The sequence below is a fragment of the Colius striatus genome, chromosome 2 (assembly GCF_028858725.1).
Source record: "Colius striatus isolate bColStr4 chromosome 2, bColStr4.1.hap1, whole genome shotgun sequence".
Taxonomy (NCBI): Eukaryota; Metazoa; Chordata; class Aves; order Coliiformes; family Coliidae; genus Colius; species Colius striatus.
The window spans coordinates 21270270-21283077 of record NC_084760.1 but is presented as its reverse complement, the minus strand read 5'-3'; the positions used below and the strand labels follow the sequence as shown (position 1 = coordinate 21283077).

General features: G+C 38.6%; 1 protein-coding gene across 19 annotated transcripts in view; it reads right to left on the bottom strand.

Annotated features, from left to right (window-relative positions):
* The window catches only part of DST (dystonin), a 308980-nt gene that overhangs the window by 191386 nt on the left and 104786 nt on the right, over positions 1 to 12808 (bottom strand). For all 19 annotated transcript variants that reach the window (XM_061989556.1, XM_061989537.1, XM_061989540.1 and 16 more), the window contains 2 exons: positions 3597 to 3686; positions 709 to 786 (listed from right to left, as the gene is read on the bottom strand). In XM_061989556.1, coding sequence (XP_061845540.1) covers positions 709 to 786; positions 3597 to 3686 — 168 coding nt within the window. The remainder of the gene's footprint in view (positions 1 to 708; positions 787 to 3596; positions 3687 to 12808) is intronic.

Below are 12808 nucleotides of genomic sequence, written 5' to 3'. Positions count from 1 at the left end.
ACAAAACAAACAAAACAATAAGAATCCCCACAACAAACTAACACTCTAAGGAAGAGAGAGAGTATATTCCACAGTTAAAAAATGACATTAAAAACAAATCCAAATGTTTTCATCCCATTGCATTAAAAAATCTTTGTGTGTGGCAAAACTCTACAAGATAGTCAAACATGCCTTTGCTTTGTTTTTCTGTCCCCAGTCAGGCTTCAAAATTATCAGTATGTAGGATCTCTCTGCCCTACAGTTCGAATAAAGCATTGTATTTGGAGGTTATACAGCCAACCTGAACAAGTTGCTAAGTACTGTTTAAGAATTCATAGAATCATAGAATGGTACAGGTTGGAAGGGACTTTTAGAGATCATCTAGTCCAAACCCTCTGCAGAAACAGGTCAACTTAGATATTTTAATCAAATGCAAGTCCCACTGACAACTTGCCAAGAAGATCTACTATAAGCAGTTCCTAAGGATTTACGGACCATTTTCTCCTCTTTAACATCATATACCACATGAAGTGCATGGATGTTATTGCTCAGAAAAGGGTAAAGTTATCTTTACCATATCTCTCTTAACCATCTCAAGCACGAGATCAAGCCGAGCCTACACCAGTAGCTATTATAGAGCATGTATAGAAGACCAAGCAGGTCATATTTTTTATGGATTAGCTACAGGTGACAACATTTTTTTTTTTTTAATTTAAATTTCAAGCATACCTGGCGTTTTTTCAAATAGTCAAGTGCAATTTGGACGTTCTGCAGTCTGTGAAAACGCATCCGACCTTTTTCTCGGGGCTAAAATTGGAAAACAACAGTTGTGAGACTTTCTTGTCAGAAAAAAGAACAAACGGTCTGATTTAAAGATACCATGTAAACCATTTGAAGCACTACAGGTTTAATAAAGCAAATATCCTTAGTGGAAAAGTGTGCTTTAACAATTTTTTTTCAATAGTAGCTGAAATTTTTTAGCACAGTGGATGGCACGAGAGATCAGTAGTCCCAAACTGCAACTTTGATCCATGCAGGCTGATAGCTGTCTCCCTGTAAAGTACTATTAAGGCCAAGAGAGTTAAAAAAGGCCCCACATAAACCTACCCACAGAAACTAAACTGCAATATATTATTATAAGGTTTACAGTATATCAAGCAAAGCAAAACATAAGTAATGTTGTGGACCTTTACGTTGCTGTGGTAAACTCTGTGATGGAAAAGCTTACCTCTGTGGGCAATGTTATGATTTAATGTTGTTTATTTATGATATGACTGCATAATCATTATGATAGCAATACATATTTATTTAAAGCATTTAATAAAAGTAACACTTTTCCCTCTAACAGAATAATAGAACATATACAGCCCTAAGGTGTACGTTTAAACCACTTGAGTAGAACATTATAAAGCATGAAAAAACCTAACAAGCTACTCTTTTCAAAGCAAAGTCAAAACTAGCAAGAAGAAACTGTAAAATAAGCACAGGTGTTTGTTAATGGAAACATGGCAAACCTGCATGCAGTTAGTGTAAAATCAAGAAGAAGAATCACACGCAAAAAAGCATACTTTACTTAGCTGTCACAGATCAGCAATGGGAAAGCAGTTAAATTTAAATCATCGGCATTATCATATCCAAATCCTTCTATTCGTCATCCTTATTTCAGATTTTTCACAAACTTTCACAGCAATACACTGAAGCACACTATAATTGCTAAGGATCAGCCATGAATATGAGTATTTCCTCAAACACTGCGAAACACACAGATAAGCCCAAGCCTTCCTCAACTGCCTTTATTTTTCCCCTGCAGAGTATCAGATGCTTGCCAAAAGGAAACATGGGAAAATGGAGTTGAATAAGAAGCATAAACTGAAACACAAAGAATTTTTATTTCCATTATAGAACCTTCAATGTAGCCCCTTGTTTTTCACACCAATAGCCCAGGACCCTTGTTACCTCCCAAAGGACTGCAGACTTGGAACTTGGTTTTCCACAACAAAGGTGATAAAATGAATCCCAAACTATATCATTAGGTATAGCATTGCAGAGGGGAAACACTTTTATTAAAATGTACAGCTAAAATGCAGCATTTTGAGTTATGTTATGTCTCAGGAAAAAAGCACACAAACTCCACTGAAATCAAAACCACAGCACAACACATAGGGAGCCAAGAAGGTAGTTGGACCCTATGCTTTAGAAAACACTAATAATGCAAGGTCTACAAAGGCATGAAACAGCTCCCTTGGACTAACAAGCACCCAACATTTCACACTTGGTAAGTAGATATTTCCCTGCTGGATATTTAAAATACAGCGAAACAGTAATTGCGAGAAAGATAGACCCTGCAAATAATCCATATGCTTAGTAGACACTACGCAGAGGTCACTTAATTTCTACTCTATCTGCTTTGATAAAAATGTTGCATTTGCCAATTTCTAACAAACAGATCCCTGCAGCTGAATTACTGCATTTCAAAACATGAACCAATATTGTGTCAAATACGCCGTGGGCGCAGTAGACTGGTGCTTCTAATAATGACAAATCAATTTTTTTGCCATTGACTTCACTAAGGAGAGTCTTCAAGCCTTTGTCTAAACTACTTGTGTATGGGCAATACTGTTTCCAAATAAAAAAATTTAAATCTTGGTTTAATAGAATTATGGTATTTCTCTCTTTATTTTAAAATATTGCTTTACCAAATCTTGATAATATTGGCCAGTACATATTTGCAACACGGTTTTGTACAGTTCGATGAAAGAACACATATAGAAATCTTGAACAGTTGTGTTTTACCTGGTTGCAAAAAGGCTGAATAAAAATTTGTCTTTACCATACCTCCATCATAAACATACATATCCTGGCTTACCAACGTGAGTTCTTTTGTCCTTTCTACAGCACTCTACTGCAGCACACCAAACTAAGAATTTACATTAGCAGACGCCACACTTCAAACACTACATTAGTACAGTTATGGGGGTCGACACCTACCCCCTTATCCTCATCCTCCACATCCTCATGCTGTTCATTTGCGCATGCTTCTGTTGAACTCACCAACCGTAAGGTCTTCAAAAAATCTCGCTCTCTTGGCTAATGAATATAACAGACAGGAGACAGGACAGCAAAAACACAAGACAGACCACAAATGAAAAGAAGAGCATGAAAAGAAGAACATAATGAAGAGAACAAATACCAAGCAAGGGAAGTAATGCTCACAAAGAAAGGAAATGACACCTGAGGAGTGTGTTAGACAATTTCAGGGACATTTTATCCTTGCTATTTGTAAGTTACTCCCTTTCATGCAAAGGGATATTAAGCATCCAATATTTGTTAAAAGGAAATAGTAAAGAAAAGAGAGGAACAGAAAAATTAGCGCATTACCCTATTAAGAAAGAAGTCTCACTGACCACAAGAAACGAAGAGAACAGAGTGTACTCTCCCACAGAATTCACAGCAGAATATTTTGACAACAGACACACAACTTGTTGTCTTTGGTTTCAAGTCACAGATTACGGACAATATCAAAGAAACCTTCAGCAATCACTATAGAAAGAGTTAACAAACAGAGCAAACGTATATATAACAAACTGGAAGCACTGCATTCTGAGCTAAACGCTTACCAAGGTGTCTCCAGAAAGAACTTCTAAAAGTGAGATCAAGTTATGTCCATCTCTTAGGTCTTCATATAGGTCATTCACATGCTTTCGAACCTACAGAGATAAATGCAAAAACAGAACATAAGAGATCACTTCATACCTGAGAAATCACGCTCCTATTAACACATACCTTTTAGTACACAGAAAAATTTCAGATATACTTCAGCACAACTTTTCTAATTTATTCAATTTCATGACAAATTTCTAACATAAATTCAGAAACAGTCAAAATTTGTATCTATGTCTGCACCTTCACAGTTCCATCACATTTTATTTTGTTTTGCTGAAAAGAAAAACTGTATGGGTAAAGAATGCATATAGAAAGAAAAAAAAAACCCACAGTGTCTGGCAATTTAAATGACACCAGATACCTATGTATTTTGACATAAATAATGACCACTAACAGACAACACTAGCTAGCTCCAACGAACTGTAAAAAAAATATACACAATGTACATATTAATCTCATCATGCACATTCACTGGAGTCAGGCCAAAATGTTTCTAGCCTTAAACTTATTACTAATAACAGCACATCATCCACCAATTAACATGTTTTGTCACTTCTGATTTCCCAGTACTTATTGAGTTTCCCCAATAGCTCACACATGCCCTTCGTGCACCATATCAAAGGAATAACACGTTAGGTTGCTCTAAAGAAGTCAAGGATGTGCAGAGCCCCTCCCACCAACTGTGCTGGTGGCTGAGGTTAATGCTCCCTATAGCTCAGCAACACCCCACCACAATCAGTCACCAACCCAACCGACTCTATCCAGTGGTGCCCCCTAATAGATGGTCAGCCTTTGCCAGCCAACCTCAGTCAACTAAATCAGGTTGAGACGGTCTGATAACCAACTGTGAGGCGAACCATGAGCAAGTGAGCAGACGTAATTAGGAGGCAGCCAGAAGCCTTAACTATTATGACAGGCACAATAAAGCTAGATGTCTGCACACAGGCCCACTTCTTGCATTAGTTCAAATAAAACTTCATCTGAAATTTCTCTAGCAATTGCAACTAGCCACTCTTTAAATGTGAAACAAAAAACCTTATGCCTCAGAAGCAGAGATTTTTGACACTGTTAGCCAGGGCAGAGGTTGAAGGCTTTCCAGCTACAATTTAATGTTGGTTCCCTGGCATTCCCATTGACTAGCCAGATCAGAAACTTGCTAAGCTTACAGAAGATAAAACACAATCTAAGAAATTTATTTGAAAGTTACCACCTCTGTTAAACTGTACTTAGAATATGAGAACTATGGGACACTCCTTAGACTGATAACATTTCTATGCATTTGATGAGGGCAGCAGGAATCAACTCAGATTTTTATTTTATACAGCAACTCTGTTTACCTGTCTTTGAAGTGAATTTCTAGATCCATCTTGTTGAATAAATAATTGTCTCCATACTGGTGATTAGCTTAAAAAATGATTTTTAGTTCAGGTTTCCTTCCTTCAATTTCTAAACAAAGAACTACCCTGCAATCTATTTTCACACTCTGTTTCTCTCAATTGAGAGTAGTACCAGAGGATATTTGTGCTACGAAGACTAGGCAGAGCAAATAATCTAGAAGACTGTTCTGTTCCATAAGGAATTACAACTCCCACATTTTACAAAGACATTGCCTACACAGTCAAGTTACAGACCAGTGCTCTTATACATATACATACATTTAGACACTGAAATACATACACAAAGTAATAGAATTTTAATTTTAGTTGTGACTGACTTTAAAAAAAAATGCTGTAAGGGACTAATTTTTATAAATTTCCAAGGGAAAAACTCTCTGGCAATACCGAAGTATTGTTAAGCTGGACAAAGAAACAGCAAATATGTTCTCCTACAACATCTATGATAAAAGAAAATGGAAGCCATATAGATATCATTAAAATCCTCAACATTTGATTTGGTTATGCTAAATGTTTAAAAGATGAAAAGCACAAGGGTCTTTCATTTTAACCCAAAATATCTGTGACTTTTTATTTTTCTATTCAAAGAACTGTGATAACCTAAGCGCTAAATTCTTTGCAACAAAAGCAGGCAAATTTCCTTTACAATAAAACCCTGTGAGAGCATTCCCTACTTCTCCCTGCCTCACCAGGCAGGATATAAGTCACTCTACACTTCCCTTAGGAGAGCAGAATCCCAAGACAGACAAGATCCACAGTGCAGGCTGGTGGCTACAGGCATGGGAGGAATCAAGTCAAGAAGAAGAAGCTGTACATCTAAAAGACAGTTCTCCAACTGTGCTGGTGCAGTAGATGTGCAGCACTAAGACAATGTCCACACTCTTGATAAAGTAGAACTCATGGGTGTAGCTACCCATGGGTGTAGCCCAACGTGTAGCTACCTGAATTCTGGGATGAGAAAATGCTACCATTTCTAATTTACCTGCTTTTATTTTCCATCAGATTCATTTTGTCATTCTGCTGGTCTGTTTCACACAATACACATTTGTTGACCTTCTGTTTGTCTCTGAGGTTTCTAAAGTATCACAGAGACAACTATCTTCCCAAACATATCTTTTAGAAATCAGATGCTTCAGAGATGAAAGCTTAGATCTTTAAACTCACAAAAAACAAATATCGCTATTTCATTGCTGTTTTGCTGCCACATTCAGTCTCCTTCAGAACGCGTAGTACCACACACAAGTACTAGATGTAGAAGAAGGTCCCTGGACAGGTCTGTAGGATCTGCTAAGCTCCGTGGCATTTTGTAACAGATCTTGTGGCTTTTTAACGAAATCGCAGAATTGTCAGCCCTACATTTTGCAAGGTCCACGTGCAAAGTAGGTTACATGCTGCCTCAGGCAACTTTTTGCAACATACCCAAGTGAATGTGGCAGATTTGACAACTTGGGCATGAGAAGAGATTCTTTAAGGACATGGGAGAAGCCAAGTGACTGAGTAGCATCTCACAAAACTTAAGAGAGAAGCAAAATGGCTTTACCATTCAAAAGAAGACAGGGAGAATTTAAGACACTGTTTCAGAAGTGATTCATCTTCTGATCTTCACCTTCTGGCATGTACACTATGATGTTTTCGGTAAGGAAAGTTCTCTCCACTTTGACCAGAGCATGAGATATTTTCATATCTTACTTTCCTACTAAGCTTAAACTTTGCAGTTCCTTCTGGAACCTGCACCATCACTAGCAAAAAACAGCTTTAAATGTAGCAGCTACAGAGCTGCAATCCTGTCCTCAGAGCTCAGCATGTAAGGCACTTGACAGATGAAGACTGTGAAGATGGCTGTCCTCTCTGAAAGCTAGCAATCTAATGCCATGCATAACTTGCATAGCTTTATCATACTGTTAGCTGACACATCTGGTTGTCCTTACCATCAAGTTGCTATCTGTTCCAACCTCATGTGTCATTCTGTTTCTGCAGTTAAAGACCCTGACCTGCTGGGCTCAGCTTCCTGCTTTGTGGGCTGGTGTCACAGCAGATCTGTCATCGCTGGTTTCAGTCTGCCTGGTTCTCATTTCCACCAACAGAAACAAATGCATGATTCAGCTGACCAGGCCCACAGCTATAGGGCTGGTTTATACATATGTTTAGTCAGTCTGCCACTTGACCTCCACCTGCTTCTCCAGGACTAAGGTTTGTTCAGTCTGGGTGGCCAGTGGGATCTTGACCGGCTTGAGAGTTGGGCAGAGAGGAACCTCATGAGGACAAGGACAAGTGCAGAGTCCTGCACCTGGGAAGGAACAACCCCTTGCACCAGTACAGGCTGGGGTACACTATATTCCAGACAAGCACCTAAAACATAAGGGACCGCATTCTCAACTTAACTTGTGTAGGAAAGAGCAGAAACAAACATTAACATGCTGCAGAACCTACAGCCAAGGGAACAGAGGCAGGAGGGAGTATATAATCAGACCAGGCATGAGTAAATAGAACTAACTCTCATGTAACAGAGGCCACTAGCAGGAATCCCCTAAGGGAGGTGAGGCAATTGTCACAGCTCTGGCAGGCTGCAGGATTGAAAATAAGGCAGAGGTTTGTGTTTACACATTTGCAAAATCATCCATTTTTACACAGTGATGAAAACAGGATAATGTAATTTAGTATCTTTCTTAAAGCATCATGATTCTCCTTATCTATATTAGAATTAAGTTGAACTTAACATGTTAAATTAGACTTTTTTCCTTACAGTTTCCCAAAAAGGTAAAATAAGAACTAAATCTGAATCACATTTATATTGAATAACTGAAGTTCAGCTGCTGAGCCTTTATAAAAATCAGTAATCCCCAGGCGATATCAAGAACTGTAACATTACCGATCCAACAGAGGCTTTTCAGACCACACAGTCTGGGAAAGTCTTTTTAAATACCACTCTGGAAGCAAAGTTAATTAAATGGCCAGCTCAGACATAAAGCATTACTGCTTTTCCAAAAGAAAATAGAATCAAGCTCAAAAGTTAGAACTGTAAGGGGCGTGTTTGAGGAGAAAAGGTTAGTCTTTAATTACCACTGAGGTTACCGATAAGTCCAAATGACAGTTGGCACACGGCCACCATGAGTTTCACAATAAACTTGAAATTTATTCTTTAAGAATCTGATTCAATGCCCAAGGAAAAAAGATCTCTCAAGACTCCCATTCACTTCAGCTACAGTAAAACGCTTTTCTCTGAGATAATAGACACAGATAGTCAAGGACTCCTATAATTACATCGTTTCACAAAAAAATGCCATCAGCATTCAGATCACTGAAAAACTGCTGTGGAGAGTGCATAAGATCCTGACATCCTCACAAGTCTCTCAAATGTTTCAGCTTCTGAAAGTATACTTAAGCTTGTTTTTAAAGGACAAATTCTACTAAACATGCTACACATGAAGAAACAGTTTTCTATAAGTTTAGAAAATTTGTATATTTTAGTCTTTTCACCTTTGAAAAATAAGGCATCACAGTGGCAGCTCTAACTGCATGATAACAAATTATGCATGAGTAAAAATGAGGAAATCTCTCATACAAAAAGTTGTATTTATGCACAAACATAAAGATGTACTAAGGCAACACATGCAGCATGATTTATGAGAAGCTCTCTAAACAGGCTGTTACAAGATTCATACAGCATGAAACTCAAAATACTAGATTTGTCAAAATATTCCCACATGATCTGCCAAGTAATGTTGTTTCTTAAAAAAAATCTTCAAGACTACTTACTATGTTCTACAGACTTCTTAGATACATAGAATCATAAAAACCACAGAATGGTAGGGGTTCGGAAGGGACCTTTAGAGATCATCTAGTCCAACCCCTCGCAGAAGCAGGTTCATCTAGATCAGGTCACACAGGAACGCATCCAGGCGCATCTCCAAAGAAGGAGACTCCATAACCTCCCTGGGCAGCCTGTGCCAGGGCTCCATCACCCTCAAAGTAAAATTGCTTTTTCTTATCTTTAAGTGGAATATTTTGTGTTCCAGCTTCATCCCATTACCTCTTGTCCTGTTGCTAGATACCATCTCCTGACATCCACCACTTATATACTTATAAATACTAATGAGATCCCCCCTAGGTCTTCTCTAGGCTAAACAGTCCCAGTTCCTGCAGCTTTTCCTCATAAGGATTCCCCCATGTAAGGCACACAGGTGTTGCTGATGTGCTGCAAGGCCACTCCACCTTGGATAATTTCCATCCCAATGGGCTGCTTGGCACAGCAAGGCATTGAGCTGTGGTCCACGACCAACCTAATGTCCCATCAGAAGATCTGGGAGCCAAATCAGTTACATGCCAATTGATATCCTCCCCCTGAGTCTCTCAAGTTTTTTCATCTCATTACTTTAAATTCTGAATTGATTTATGAGGCAAAAAAAGAAGAAAAAAAAAAATCAAATACACATCCTGGTCACAATCCTTGTTTTGTACTGAATCCTATAATAAACTTAATCCGTTGTGTTAAAAATAACCAACCACACACAACACAACTGGCAGATGTAATCACCACCTGACCCTGTGGCAACAACCCCGGAGCACAGTTTCTCCAGGGCACAAATGCAGAGAATGCTAGGCTGCAGTTGGTGCTGCTTCTCTGCCTCAGCACAGACACATACGCTCCAGTGCTGAACGCTCACTGCACAGGACACACCAATTTGCTACCCCCAGTCCAGCAGCACAAGACCTGCATTCAGGGCTGGTGGTGAGATGGCACAAAGGGAAAGACTTGTACCTAGTCTCTTCTGTGCTCCTATTCACTTGCAAGCAAGGTTTAGTGAATCCATGTTTAGGTCCAGTGGCCCGAAACTCACTTTCACACTAATTTCTTTTGTTCCCAGAGTCTGATAATCCACTCTGCAGGAAGTATTTCTTGCAGTTCATTAAGAATAAATCCTTCTTTGTTTCATAGTCAGGAGTGGTTTTTCTAGCTGTTTGACTTGGATATTAATTTTCCCAAATAGCAGGAACAGCTAACACTGCTTCATTTCATAAAGTCCCTTTACAATATCAAGTACTTCTACTAAGTCAATTTGTAAACAAGTCTCTTATACAAACTAAGTTCAACACTCCTCATCTTTTTTTATAACGAAAGTTTCCTAAGAGTTGACTGCATTCTTGGGTTCATACTTCACTCTCATTTGGGCAATGCTCTTAACTCTTATCAGACTGAGAACTTTGTGATTTGAACACACTTCACGTGTTCCACCCCTCTAAAGTCCTGTCCTGGCATCTTAGCTTGGATAAGTCACAAGTTTTTAAGATATATACTTACATATTAACCTTGGCATCTCTTCCTGACAATTCAACTGTCCAATTAACTCAGTGCTTTTGCATACTCCACTTTGCATTTTATCACCAGCCTTTAATTGTTTCATATGTCTCTAGATAACTCTTAATAAAATTACTTTGTAAAGAAAAGACACTTATATGGCTTTAAGGTAAATACACCATTGCTCCACTTAAAAAAATAAATAAATTAGGCCATTGCTAAATCTTATCCTCCTATATTCCTATGCTTGATCTTCTGAGATGTATTCCAATATTCTCCTAATCCCTGATCAGCAAGCATGCAAGCAGGTGCATAATCTTACATGCATATAAAACAGTAGGGCACAAACATGCACATCCATGAGTCCTTTTCTGAATTTCAGTAGTTGTGCGATATCTGAAGTACTTTTATTGTACAGAAAAAGCTTTATTAAATGTCTTAAATGTAAAAAACCTTCTTCTCAGCCTACAGAAAAAAATTAATTTGTCTCCATCTCAGATCACACATCTCAGATCTTTTTAAAGCAATGGGTTGAAAGCTTCTCTTCAACCAACACCAGTCTAGCCACTCAGAATAATTCTAAGGGTCCTATTCTGTTTATTTAACATCATTATCACAGCACTACTCTCACGGTCTTTCACACTTGCACAGTTTTGGTCATCTGCTTGTAACTTTACATATTAGGACCAGCTATACATGTCATGTGAGGTCACATGTGACTCCTTGCATGCTCCCCCTAGCCCATTTAACACTTCTTGCACCAGTGGTGATTTAAAGGCATTAGCACGTCCATTTCTCTCCTGTGTTTTGCACCTCAGTAACCTCTTCGGATTTTTCCTCAATGCAGTACTCTTTTATACACAAAAATATTTGAACATACTATATAAAATCGTTTATAAATCTTAGAAAAACTAAAAAAAACAAACCTCACCACCTTAGACACTCTATCTCCATTGCATTTTCAAGCTGTTAGGAGACAGTTCCTCAGCACATATTACTGATAATAACTGAAGTGTGACTCACAACCTGCTCAAAGTCTTATGCAATATTTAAAAATACTTTACTTAAAAGGTGAAAATACGAATAAATGAAGAATACAATGCAAACATCACTAAGTTTCACTTCACAGGGTTGCCCACTGAAAGAAGGCATCCTTACTAGAACTGCAGGGTTAATGCAGATTTAAATCACTAATTTAATGAAAATATGAGCATTAGTAAAGAAATTGGCATTGATCTGTTTTAACACTCCATGCTAAATATTGCCAGAGAAAGACTGCATCTTATAATGCTGTCACAGAATAATACAACTGTACAGCTACAAAGGACTGAACAGATCACCTCACCTGACCCAGTGCAATGAAGCTCTTCAGCTTGGAGGAGACTGAGGGGTGATCTCATTAATGTTTATAAATATGTAAAGGGCGGGTGTCAGAAGGATGAGGCCAGGCACTTCTCAGTGATGTCTAATGACAGGACAGGGGGCAATGGGTACAAGCTGGAACATAAGAGGTTCCAAAGAAACATAAGGAACCCTTTACTGTCAGGGTGAGGTAACACTGGCACAGGCTGCCCAGATGGGTTGTTGAGTCTTCTTCTCTGGAGACATTCAAAACCCACCTGGATGAGTTCCTGTGTGACCTACTCTAGGTGTTCCTGCTCTGGCAGGGAGGTTAGACTAGATGATCTTTCAATGTCCCTTCCAACTCTTAAGATTCTGTATCCCCATAAGTAAGAAGTGACACAGCCTGAACTCTCACTTGAGAATGTGGCACAGCAAGGGCAGACAGTGCTTGGATGCTGTCCTGGGTGGTAGGGAAACAGGTCACAGAATCTTAAGGGTCCTTGCTCATCCATGTGGCCTCCCAGAGCCATGTGATGCAATGACCAATGGCACTGTCTCTTCCTAATGTCAGCTCAGCCTGCCACTGTTACTGATAGCAATATCCAAGCAAACTATATCTGGGATCCTTTCATTCAAATTTTGTGAGAGTAACCTGCTAATGAGACTATATGTGGTACTATAACAAAAAAACCCAATGCACCATCTACACCACTTCTTTATCCACCTGCTTTGAAAGATCAGTTGTTCCATGGTCTTCCCAGGGAGACAAATTACACTGTAAAGTCTCTAACTCTCCATCCTTTCCCTCTGCTTTGGAGAGAAGTATTACGCTTAACATCACTGCAGATTCCTAGGAGTCCCCTGTTCTCTCTGAATTCTTTACTTGTTATTCTAAAGTTGTTTAATTTATTCTTAAATTTCTAATCTAAATTAAATTTTTATTCTTAAATTGTTATCCTAGTTATAAAACATTTCAATTAGTTCCCTCAACTATTGAGTGAATAAAGCTATGCAGTCAGAAAGAACATATATGAACGTTCTTCAGTCTGCTCTTTCCTTATCAGAATTTCTCCCTTATCTTATTAAAACATTTCACCAAATCAGTACTTCATAGTCTGAAGAGGCCACAGTA